This window comes from Ammospiza caudacuta, chromosome 1 (assembly GCF_027887145.1).
Source record: "Ammospiza caudacuta isolate bAmmCau1 chromosome 1, bAmmCau1.pri, whole genome shotgun sequence".
NCBI classification, from domain to species: domain Eukaryota; kingdom Metazoa; phylum Chordata; class Aves; order Passeriformes; family Passerellidae; genus Ammospiza; species Ammospiza caudacuta.
Genome location: NC_080593.1, coordinates 102,877,818 through 102,890,997, shown reverse-complemented (window position 1 = coordinate 102,890,997; position 13,180 = coordinate 102,877,818). Strand labels below are relative to the sequence as shown.

Sequence of the window (13,180 nt, the reverse complement as noted above, 5' to 3'; positions counted from 1 at the left end):
TCAGCATGAGGAAGAACTGCCACTGAGGGTGGCAGAGCGCTGGAACAGGCTGCCCAGGGTGGTCGTAGAGCCTCCCTCTGGAGACATTCAAACCCCATGTCGACGCGTTCCTGCGTCACCTACTCTAGGAGTGGAGCAGATGATCTCCAGAGGTCCCTTCCAAGCCTAACGATTCTGGGATTCTGTGTGATTCTGTATTTTAAAACCCTTCTGTCGGCCTAGCACAGGACGGGGCTGTGGACGGGAGGTGCTCGTCGCCCCCAGAGCGCGGCACAGCCCAGCGCTGGGCACCCCTGCCCACACAGGCCACGCCGGCGGCTCCGCGCCCAGGGCCGGCCCGCGGCACTCCCGGCACTCGGGCACTCCGGGGCACTCGGAGAGCTCCGGGCACTCGGGGCGCTCCGGGCACCCGGGGCACTCCGGCCGCGGCACTGGCGCAGGCGCGGGGAGCAGGCGGGGCCCGGGCCGCTCCTCCCGGTGCCCGTGAGCCCTGCGCCGTTCCGTAGCCGCAGCGCAGGGAGGCGGAGGAGCGTGGCCGAACCCGGCCCGCCGCGCTGGGGAGATGGCGGCGCAGAAGATTAACGAGGCGCTGGAGCACATCGCGAAAGCGGAGAAATAGTGAGCGGAGGGCAGCGGGGCGGAGGGTGCGGGCTGGGGGGAGCTGGTGAGCCGCTGCCAAGCAGCTGCCAGCTCGGCACCCGCGCTGTCCGGGCCGCCCGGCGCTCCTGCCCCATGGACGCGGCGTGTCCCCTCCTGGCCGGGCAGGGGGGCTGAGGAGACTCCGTGTGGCAGGCGGCCGCACTTCGGGAGAAGGGGAGGGAGGTGGCGGGGCCGCGGGGGCCGGCGCGGAGGGATGGGGGGCATGGCTGCTCCACCCCTCCTCTGCCTGAGGGGAGCCTCCCTACGGGGCTGGGTGCTCTGGAGGGCCTGCTGCCCCGAACAGGGACGGTACAGCGGCCCTAAGACCAAACAGTGCGGTCGGTGAGGCCGAGCGGCTCAGAGGCCTGGAGCCCGAGCAGTTTCCTTTAGGGCCTTGTGGCCTCTGTTGCTCCGACCCTGACGGCAAAGCGAGGGCTGTCACTTCTGCCCTTCCGCTAAAGTCAGTGGGAGGAAGACAAGTCACAGAATCAGGTTGGAAAAGGTGTCTGAGATGATCGTATCCAACCCGTGACACAACACCACTCTGTCAACTAGACCAGGACACTGAGTGCCATATCCAGTCTTTCCTTAAACACCTCTGGGGATGGTTGAGTCTATCACCTCCTGGGCAGCCCACTCCAATATCTAATAACCCTTTCTGTGATGAATTTCTTCCAAATGTCCATCCTAAATCTCCCCTGGCACATCTTAAGGCTAGAGACAAGTGGGAGAAAAGAGATATGAAGACTATGTTAGATAAAAGGGCTTGACTTTGCTGAGGTGGTGTGTGTTTTTTTCCTGTCTGTGAGAAATGCGTGATTGGTGCTTCTCAGGTGGCTTCAAAGGCCTGTACTTCCGTTTGTCTTGGAGAGCTTAACATCTATGATAGTCTGTAACTGTGCATTTTAACACTGAATATAGCCATTTTGCTGAATTGCAGAGTATGGTATACATGTAACAGAGCTGACTAATCCAAGGATGCCATACTTTCAGTAAGAGTAGTGAGAGGTCCTCTGGAAATCATAGATCAAATGTATAAATTGGCTTAGAGGGAAAACTTTAAAATCAAAAAAACCCAGCATCTCTTACTCAAGTTACTTGATTGAAAGTGCCCTCCTTCAGAATTAGTTTTAAGCTTATCTGGAGAGCACTTAAAATAAAAGGCACTAAGACCTTAAATTGTGTGTAGATTGAGTGCATTGTGTATTTCAGTTTGATGCGTTTGGGACTCTGTGATAAAAATAACACAGTATAAAGGCTTGTGTTAGAGTTACACACTCTGGTCGTCATCCAAGTAAGACAACAAGATCACCTTAGTATCCACATACAACTGTTTTGCCAAGTAAAGAATGTATTGCATCTGATGTGTTGGCCTATAACAAATATGTAAGCAGACTGTAAAGTTATGGTAATATTTTAATTTCTTTTAAAAATGAGGAAGCCAGCATATTGAATTCCAAATTGCCTAATGACTCACCTAATTTTCCAATGTTTATTTTTCCCTATGTATTTATGCCCATGTGTGGCACCTTTTAGTGTTGTGATCTATTTTAGACATATAAATGACATGTGAGTCTTTGTGTTGGTAAATAAATTCTTTTATTTGTGTATGCATTGGAGAATCATTGATAATTCTCAGAAGCAAAAAAAACAATCCTGTAAAGGAATGCTGGAAACTTCCTGATGTGTGAAAAAAATATTGTCACGTGTCGTGGTATGAGAAATCTGGAGATATCATGTTGGTGTAGGAGGAAGTATTTTTCTTCTGCTGAGAAGATGGACTTGGGAAGACTCTCTGGGAACAGTAGGAGCATGTTAGGGTGAGAGTTGTAACTATGGGAGATAATTGCAATGCTTTATGCAATTCTTAACAGTGCTGGCATTTGTTTTTAGAGTAGTGATGCCACCATAGTATTGGCACATAGGTAATTGCTCATTTCCAGGGCTGTTCTAAAGTTTGAAATGTATCTGAAGTGCCTTGATAGTAAAACATAATATCTTTACTAATTGTTTCTTGTGTTGTAGCCTGAAAACTGGATTCTTAAAGTGGAAACCAGATTATGACAGTGCAGCTACTGAATATGGGAAGGCAGGTATGTGTCAGTAAATATGGCCATATATATTTCAAAGTATTCATCAAGCTTAGTCCCCTATAATGTTTTATGTATTTTTACTGCATTACTGTGTAAGTAAAACTGTTGTGAAGACTAAATGTAAGATGAAGCAACAAGAGATCCTCTTGGTAGCACTGTAAAATAAATTTCAGGTTGTTTTTGGAGATCTAGAACAGTCTCCAAAACCAATTTTTTTTTCAAGCTTACAACTTCTATTTTTTGTATTGCTATATGTGACAAAAATAAAGCTTTCTTTCCTTCTTTCACTTGTCCACCCCCAAATCCTGTGACTTAATCTACAAAACAACAGACGTTCAAGCTGGTTTTAAAATTTTGCTTTATCATCATCTTATGAAATATGTCCTGTCGAAGACTGTCTCAGTAAGGTGAGATGCTGCCAGCTTGGGTTTTTTTTTCAGGCACAGTAAGGTCTTGTCCCTCCCTTTTTCCACTGCCAAGTGACACATTGAGTATAAAATCCTTACTTGTTGATTTATTTTTGTTCTTAAGCTTTTTCTTCTTTCTCATGGTAGTAATTTGTTGTGGTCTTTTGGCTTTTTACTCAAGGCATTCTTGCTTATTCACCTAAGACTGAATACAAAAATACAAACTTGGAAGAACAACTGGAGAATTTATAAATTGAAATTTATTTTAAATCTTACTTTATATTTTATTAGTTAAACAAGATAGAAATATATATTTGTACCCTGACATTATTGTGCTGATTAAGTTATATGCTACCTTTGTTGGTGGCACATTTCTGACCTTGTATAACTTCTAATGATTAAAATGATATAAATATGCATTTCTCCATGTCTGTAATTAAAATCCAGCATGAGTGACTCTCAAAGTCCAGTTAAACACATTGAGAGTTGTGTATGATACTGTGGTGGTATGGAAGTGGTGTTGATAATAAATGTCTTTAATGGTAACTAGTAACTAATGAAACAAGGAGAACTGTCTGGGATTTTTGGGAAGAGGTTGGTAAATTGTAACCATGCATTTAAAGAGCCTGTTTGCATCTCTAGGTAGCTAAACTCTTGAGCAGCAGTGGTAAAAATGAAGACAATGTCAAGTTGTAAATAAAATCTTTATTTGCTTTTTTGCAGCTGTTGCTTTTAAGAATGCCAAGCAGTTTGACCAGGCCAGGGAAGCCTGTTTACGGGAAGCTGAGGCACATGAAAACAATAAAGCGTATCTTTTCACTGACTGAGGTTCTTTCTTTCCCAGAAGCTGACTAGTTGCTACTTAGATTGGAGTAATGGGGGTTGGTAGCAGGTTATTTGATACATTTGCACATTTGGCAGTGTAACAGAATTGCTTTTTAAAAGTCTGTTCCTGTGTGCTCTGGGTGAGAAAGCTGAAGAGCTGGTGAGAAAGTTAGTGTTGTCCCAAATAACAGTTAACAGGTGCCTGAGATACCAAGGTACTGCTTCAGAAATTTAATTGGTTTTTAATTATCTATTAATGCATCGTATAAACTTAATGAAGCTCTGACATTATTACAGTACTTGTAGTGCTGTTTAGTAAGCAGGAACATATTTTAAGTAAGTGCGCTTTTTACAACTTTTTATGTAGTTTTACATTGGTATATTGCATTTATTCAGTACTTGGAATTATTTATTTTTGACAACTTGCCTGTAGTTGTAGTAGGTTTGATTTGCCTTTATGGGGTTCCTTGCTTTGAAATTAGTAGTTGTGTAAGATCTTATGCAATAATATTTTTGCTGCATTATGTTTTTGTGGCTTTTGTCCTTGACTTCAGCAATTTCATGTCTAGGCTCTTTCATGCTGCCAAGTAAGTACAGACATGCTAAGTAATATGAAACAGATTTTTTAACATACAGTACATTTTGATCTCATAGTAAGTGTTTTGATTCAAGTAATTTTGCTGTTTCATAATTGGTTCAATGGAAGTGTGAGCTAGGAAAGTTTGAAAACATGTAATGGCCACCTGAAGAAATTATGATTTTGACATTCTTTAGCACCTTTGCTAGCAAATATTTTTTCTTAGATGAACTTCTTGTAATTTTGGAGTTCTACACTGCTGAGCTAATTAAGAAATTTTTAATTAAAGAGTATTTCAGAGATGACAATAATCCAAATATTACCTGGGGATTGGGTTAGAATAGGTTTTTACTGGGAGGTGTGGTTGAATTTTGAAGATAAAGTTACATATGTGCTGTGCCCTTAAATAAAACACTTGAAACATCTTCAAAGCATTAAATATTAACTGTGAAGATGTTAGATAGTGCATGCTAACTTTTTCTTCATAACTACAGCTTGTTGTAATACACCATCTCTGACCAAATTGTACATTTTTTTTTCTCTGCAGAGCTTATGAACAAGCTGGCATGATGCTAAAGGTATTCTCATTTACTAGTTTTTATTTTTAAGTTCTATTTTATAATGACAAATATTGTGCAGTGTACTGTTTTACAAATATATGTAAGCAAATTGCATATTGAAGTGAAATTTTTTGTTGACTTGTAGTCCCCATCTCTGCCTTCAGTAGATTAGAAAAGCAACATTTGTATTTGGGGTAAAAAATAGTTTTTCTTTTGTAAAAGAAAAGAAGAGTTCCTCATGTCAGAGGGTAACAGAAGAGTGGTGCTGCTTTTACTCTAAACTACCACAAACTCATGATTTACAGAAAAGTTTAGTACTTAAAAGTGAATTTTGTAGAGTTGGTGGTTAACTTTCACTAGCCCTACAAGTTTGTAAATAAAAATTAGAATCTTAATAAAGAAGTTATTGCAATTTGCTTTGATTTGTGTCCTTGCATGTGAACTCCTTTCCTGACAGCAGTGTTCCTGTGGCTGTTGCCTTGTAGGAGATGCAGAGGCTCCCTGAAGCAGTTCAGCTGATCGAGAAAGCCAGTATGATGTACCTGGAGAATGGGACACCAGACACAGCAGCCATTGCCCTGGAACGGGCTGGAAAGTGAGTCTGACTTATTGGTGGCTAGAATCTGTGCAGGGCCTGGGTATGTCTGTGCTTTTCTTCTATGTCTTTTTGATGCTTTCAGGTAAAAAATATTTTTCTTTCATCTAAAGAGAAAGTATTGATATTTATTACAGGTTAATAGAAAATGTGAGTCCAGAGAAGGCTGTGCAGCTCTATCAGCAAGCAGCATCAGTGTTTGAAGTAAGTGGGGGATTTTTATTTGTGTTTTTAGTTTGCTGAGTTATTTTCTTTCAGCTATAAAGTAAAGAAGAAGCCTAAGATTAGGTTCTAAATTATGTTTCCTTCATTTTATATCAGTGGCTGAGTAATGAAGCTGAAGGCTTCTCATGCTCTAGAGAAGGAGATGACAAAAGTTAGGAGTCAGTTTGCTTTGCCTTTTTCTCAGTTTAGGACTTGACAGAATCTGAATTTTGTAGTTCAAGTGTTCTGCCTCTTGGGCAGAACAGAGGGTAGAGTACATATCAGCTGATGAGTACTTGAACCCAAAATAATTTGAAATCCCTGAAGGCACAGAAGGATAGATTTTGCTTGATGCTCCACCCATTACATGAGACAGTGATTTGCCTTTTTACAAGTGGCTTTTATGTAATTTTCTATTGTCAGTTATTGTGGGTTTTTCAGATTAGCAAATTTGCATTGACATTCCTCTGCTGAGCAGATCCATACAGTAGCTGGCTGTGGAGCACCAATACACTTTATGTTTCCCTTGAGTGTATGAATTGCTGATCTAATAGCTAACAGTTATTCTAGGTTACAGGTGATACACTTAGATTAAGGTCTAGTGGTCTTTATTCTGTGCAAGTGAAATAAGAATGTCTGAATTCTTTTTTTTCCTCTCTAGAATGAAGAACGTTTACGGCAGGCGTTAGAAATGCTAGGGAAGGCATCAAGACTTCTGGTCAGAGGACGCAGGTATAGCTTTATCCCTTTTTCTTCTTCTAATGTTTTTGAATCTTAAAATGTGATTTTGATTGTGGGTTTTTTTGTCTTGGTGTTGTTTGGTTTTTTATGTACTATTTATTCTTATTTGAGACTCACTTCAAACTAAGGTCCAGTTTCTGTGGGATATGCCATATTCATCCAGGAACCACCTGATTTTCTGTTCTGAGCTGGGAGAATGTGAGCTGAAAGACTTTTGCTCTGTGAAAACACCAGTTTTCATTAATTCTTAAACTACTTCAGGATTTTTTGGGGTTTTTTTTCCAACATTAATATGTAGAAAGTACTTGAAAATCTTCTATAGCTGTGGGATATAAAGCAGAGAAATTAGGACTGCCTGAAGAATGAAATCTGCAGTGGTCTGGTTGTGGACTTCTTAAAAAAAAGTGAATATTGGAGTCTCAGTGAGACAAGTTTGGTTGTAAATTACTTATACCAAATTTGACCTTCCGTTCATCTTAGACTTCCTTCACTGAAACACTTAGGTCCTTTAAGAACTATATTGCTAGTTCATGGATATCTGACTTACTGGTAGCTTATAGTAACCTCAGGACATATAGAAATGTGTTAGTGTGTATAACAAAGCATTTGTCTTGTACGGTGTTACAAAAACCAAGGTTTCTCTGAATAAATACCAGAGGTGTTCCTAGCACGTAGACAAAAGGAATTGCTGACTATATATTTACCTTATCTGTTAGTAAAATCTACTGCTGATTTTTAGTTGTGTTGCTGTTTATTCAAGTAGACTTGCCACTGTATTAACTAAACACTTTGTAATTAGCCTTGGGTTCACTGTGTTGTATTCTTGGCACTGATACTCCTGTTTTTTTGGTTTTAGATTAGATGAGGCTGCACTGTCTCTTCAAAAGGAAAAAAGTATTTATAAGGAAATTGAAAACTACCCCACTTGCTATAAGGTAAAGTCTAAGAGAGAACTTTTGATAATACATTTCAATTTTCTAATTTTTGTTGTTACTGACATCTGACAGATGATGGGCACCTCTTGATTCAGCAATAAGTTCCTTGCTGAATGATGAGAGTTTGTGGTAGTGGTGTTTCCCCAAACTTCAGCTGTGCTTTTGTAAGTTTTAAGATGCCATTATCTACAGGAGCTGTCAAAACTAAACAACACATAAAAAATAAAGATGTTATCAATAAAACAAACTACAAAAACTGTTACTTGGGACAGCAATCCATTAAAATGTTATAGGACATAACCTATTTCATACCAGCTGAGATTATGGCTTTCTGCTTTTTCTGTAGATTGTTCTGACTCAGTTGTTGTGTCAGGATGGTTGTGGATTGTAATGACCTTTCTCATACTAGATATTAACAGTCTACTATTTTTCTCATATTTTATTGGCAATTTCTAAAGAATCGTAAGGCTTGTTTTTATTTTTTTTTTTTTTTTTTGTTTAGAAAACTATTGCTCAAGTCTTAGTTCATCTTCATAGAAATGATTATGTTGCTGCAGAAAGATGTGTGAGGGAAAGCTACAGGTAAGTCTACTTTGTGTCCTATGATTTTAAACTGATTGTTTCACTAGTGTAGATCTATCTTGCTTGACATTTTTCTTTCATAAATTTTCAACCTGCACTTCTGTTGACTTACAATACAATAATAATGTCCCCTTGTGTATGGCTATCAGGAATCGTTTTCACACATAACAATTTAGCTATAGTGGCTACAGTGATTCTTCTTAACAAACCTAAAATAGAGAGTCATAAAGAACTAGTTATGTGTGATAGGGGAAATGAGATGGAAATCAAAAGTTCTTGCCACGTTACAGGAGAAAATTTTGGTGTCAAAATATGGATTAGTGTTTAACCGTGGCAGTTCTTCATTTCTACTTTCATTGGAACTTCAGTAGCAAAATCTCAAAACAACATGTTTTTACTTAAACTGTGTTTTTAGTGAAGTGAACATATGTATAAGTTAGATTGTAGTACTTTACCTTTAGAAATAATCTTTCAAGGTCAGTCTTTAAACATCTTGCTTATGTTTTCCAGATCTCAAATTTTATATACAGAAACTCACGACAGAATTATTTTTGTATGTGAAGTGGAGAAAGAGTTTATTGGCTTATCAGGAAAAAAAAAAAAAATCAAATATTCTTGTTTCGTCTTAACTATGATTGTGGTCTTATTTGCATTGTGCAAACTAATATTACTTAAAGTTTAATTTTTATGAATATGATTCATGTACCTAAAGAAATCAACTCTTAATTTCCTTCAGTATACCAGGATTTAATGGAAGTGAAGACTGTGCAGCACTGGAGCAACTTTTAGAAGGGTATGATCAGCAAGATCAGGACCAAGTTTCTGAAGTCTGTAATTCTCCACTCTTCAAATACATGGATAATGATGTAAGTAGACAGATCCTGTGATTGGGGGATTTTTTCAGGTTAAGAGGGTGGGGATTTTTTCCTAGTAGAGGAAAATAAGAGCACAGTCTGTGCATTTATTGTGACTTCCTGTCATGCTGCCCTTTGGTTGTGAGCTTCCTGCATTCTTTTACTTTGCCTGCCAGTGGTGGTGCTGCCTACCTTTCAGATGGTGCAGAGAGTTATGTGAAAGAACAGCTTGTTAAGGATTTGCTTAATTTGTTTAATGAGTAGACCAAAATTCAGGCCTCTTCTGTTTGCTTCCATAAGAGCAAGAACAGTCTGCTGCTTCTGCTTTTTCTCAGAAATACCTTGCAGCAGATGAATATGCATAAATATGAACAGAGCAGGATGCATACAGGATGGCGTCATTGAATGATTTTTTCCATTACTTATTCTTAGTAAGTACTCATTCAGGAACTCATTTTGAATTTGGAACCAGTAGTTGTGTCTCTTTCCCCACCATTTTTTATTTAATTGAATTTGTAAATTGTAGGAAGTATAAGATAAAAAAGGTGTGAAGTAATGGAAACATCCATCCCTACCAAACCCTGTAGCAGTATTGGCTAATTTCACTTCATTGAATAGTAAAAATTGAATTACTAGTCTTGCTGAACAACACTTGTAAAACTGTTTACATGATCTAATAGTAGATAATGTATGAAAAGCTACATACAGAATTATTTCTTTTCTACATAAAGCTTGAACCAGAGGAGGTTAAAGGAGGTTCAAAATGTGGCCAATTTATTTGATAATAAGCAGCATCAATACAGATCTTATATCCCATTCTCAGAGTATTTGAGAAAGAGAAAATTGGACCAATGTTATGTCTATTCCAAGCTGAGAGCATCATCACCCTGTTTTTGTACTGCATGTTGCCTGCTTGCTTATTGTGAGCATCAGTCAATTCTGTGATAGTACAGAAATTAAACTTGCCTTTTATTGTCAGTATGCCAAGCTTGGTCTTACCTTGGTGGTCCCAGGAGGTGGAATGAAGAAGAAATCACCAAACACTGCCCAGGACAAAGCCAGAGGACCAGCTGCAGCGGGCTCCCATGCTGATGAGGAAGAGGATGAATATTCTGGTGGACTGTGCTAGCTAAAGACTAGGTTGTCATATCTGACTGACTTGTGATGCTGAGCATATCCAAAGGTACCAGATTTACCAGAGCTTCATTGCAATTGTGATATGGGAATCCTAATATTAACTTGGCAGCTTCTGGGTGCAGTGCAGGAGAAAAAGCATGATTGTACCCATCATCCTGAAACATCTTTGGACTTCATCTCTTACCTGGCAGGAGCTTCCTTAGGGCCCTGCCTTTAGCTGATGGGAAAAATTGAGGAGAGTTTTACTAAAAGCACAGTTTAAAAGAAACCAAAACTTCAGAAGCACTGGAGAGGGAGTAGTAAAAAATTTTAAATGCTGGATTTCAACAACTGACACTTCTGGTCCCGGTAAGATGTTTGCAGTTGTCTTCAGAGTCAAATATATCATCATTCATCTGGCTGTTTATCTGCTGTTTAAGGCCATTTGAGGCAGACTGTGCCAGGCAGGATTTTTACTTGTGTAAGCACTAGGGGGAGCATTCAGTTTGTTTTCAACATGTTTTTACTGCACTGGGGAATATTATTTTAATACCTTATTTTTACAGTATCCACATGAGTATGAAAAACACAAAGTCAACTAGTTTGAAGTTATCTTGCAAGCTTAAAAGAACTTGGAAATAAATGTGTCCATAGTGTTTGTAATGTGCACCTTAGAAAAGGAAGAAGTGAACAACCATTCTTAGCAGTGTTTTTGAAGCATGCCATAACCAAAAAAGGAAACTGAAGTTAGCAGGTAACGTGCACTGAATATAAACTTCTGAAGAAAAATGTTTAACAAAAACTTACATGGAATGTTTCAATTATATGTTTGAGTTCATAAGTGTCCTAGGTATTTATTAGCTAATCAGTATGCTGAAAATATGAAAGAATCAAATGTCTTCATACATTAGCATGTATGAAGACATTTGATTCTTTCATATTTTCAAAACATTGAACAGGTGTCTCCTATAAGTAACATTTTTCAAACTTGCTTGGAATCCAAGGTAACCAAATTTTAATGCATCCTATTTATATTTGGTTTCAAGTCATCGTATGTTTTGCAAGCTTCATTAGTGTCCTGAATTTTTTTCACCATTTTATGCTTAAAAGTTGTTGAGTCTAGAAGTTGAACCTGTGGCTTGTTTTTTCAGCAGGACCTAAGCAAAGTCTGCACTAGGGTGATGCCACTTGGAATCCAGCAGGGATTTGTATGTGATGCCCAAAGATCTGTTAACAAGAGACCCAAAGCACAGTCTAAAGTGTTGAGATAGTTTCTGCCATATTAAAGAATTGGGTGTGAACAAAAATATCAACCACATGTGTGACAAAATTGTGTCAGGCGTAATTGTGATGGAGGTTCACATTTTAGAGTGCTAATGCTCACTTTGCTTGGGGTGAATAGCACTCAGTAACATTGAGATAGGAGCACAAACTGCAGTACAACTTGCTGTCACATTAGAAGGTCACATTATTCAATTTAATGGGTGTTCAGAAACTAGTTTTTTGTCTTTGTCTTGTGTAATAATAACCATGAGTTTTAAAGCTATTTAAGATGCACCTGTAGGTCTTCACTATCTGATAGGTAATTTCGGTTTGTTTCTGATGATGTATGTAAAAGTTTTGGCTCTGTAAAATTTTAGGAAGTGAGTTGCTTTTCTCTGAGAATGCTTGCAGTTATACATGAAAGATGGTTTTGAAGACTTTCCTAGAATTCTAGAACTCTTCTAGAATTTTTGCTGTTGGAGGAACTCGCTGCAGTTTAACTGGAGTTTAACTTCTGCCTTCTGGATTCAAATCAAGTGGAACATAACACTTTCTATGGTGAGTCTTCATCACAGGTAGAAAAATTGCACATGTAGGAACTCAGGGGACACTAAGTTGTTTTCTTCAAGCATTTCCTGCTCCTTCTAGTTGTGAAATCAGTTTTATTGTGTGAGCCCAAGGAGTATGCTTTTTGTGTGTGTGAACAGTTGCATGTATCTGAAATGATGAGGTGCATAAGAAAACTGGGAACTGTGTGTGCTTCTGTGGAAGAATTTTCAGATTTATTTAAACTGTGCTTGTAACACTAACAGGCCCTTAAAAGAAAATTTAAAATTTCTGTTGCATCTTAAAGACATACTTTCCATATGACAAAAAAAAGTGCAAAGCTGTCTTCCTCCCTCCTCAAGTTGTTTCTTTGTTCTGTGCCAAGTGTGGAAAATCTGGGACAAAAGTGACTGGTACTAAACATGTTAAGCTGCCATTAATTGACATTTCTTATTCTTAGTAGTAGAATCTTAATCTTTAATTGCAATGTTGCTGCAAAGACCAAATCTGCAGAAATGGAAGCATCTGAAAATAAGATGGTCTATTTTATATAACTTATTCTCCTATTTTAGACAGTGAAAGTGTGTTAGGAATGTTAACTGCCTTTTAGTAAATGTTTAACTATAGAAGAAACTGTCTGTATATTATGTGTTAGTGTTTGTTTCTATCTTTCAAAGCAATTTGCACACTTATGTAAATACCATTTAAGTGATCTAAAATGGAAAATATAACATTTACAGCAAGAGAGTTTCCAAAACCAGTGTTGACTGTAATAAAAAAATAAATTGTGCATGGAGGCTGAGCAATGGCTGATGCAATGTTTATGTAAAATCAGAAGATTTCTAAATTATCTGTAACTTAATAGTCAGATGATCAAGTGCAGTGTTAAACCTGTGCTTTATTTGTTTTTTTTCCCCAAATCTGTGGTGTAATAGAGTACAAAATGTGTTTGCAACAGCTCTACAGATGCTGCCTCTTGAGGCTGTGTGTTTCACCAACATGAAGAATAAAACTTGAAATTAATGCATGTGTGGTAGCTTTCTCTGTTGTTGATCAGGTCCTGCTGAGGGCCACCATTTGAAAATTAATGTTAATTATATTTAATTTGTCACTGGGGTAGATTTTCAAAGTGTTTTTTTGGCATGAGAATAAACGATTGGAATCAGTGGAGAGTTGATATCAATGGGAGTTTGAAAAACAGCTAGATTTCACACAGCTTAAGGATGTGAATTCTGTAATTCTT

General features: G+C 38.5%; 1 protein-coding gene across 1 annotated transcript; it reads left to right on the top strand.

The window, feature by feature from the left end:
* Positions 1–409: 409 nt before the first annotated feature.
* Positions 410–12,960, top strand: NAPG (NSF attachment protein gamma). The gene is made up of 12 exons (XM_058822445.1): positions 410–618; positions 2,665–2,732; positions 3,863–3,947; positions 4,534–4,551; positions 5,089–5,119; positions 5,587–5,696; positions 5,834–5,900; positions 6,562–6,632; positions 7,498–7,576; positions 8,079–8,158; positions 8,895–9,024; positions 9,992–12,960. The coding sequence occupies exons 1-12, from the start codon at positions 563–565 to the stop codon at positions 10,139–10,141; spliced, it is 945 nt and encodes a 314-aa protein (XP_058678428.1). The 5' UTR covers positions 410–562; the 3' UTR covers positions 10,142–12,960.
* The last annotated feature ends 220 nt before the right edge of the window (positions 12,961–13,180 follow it).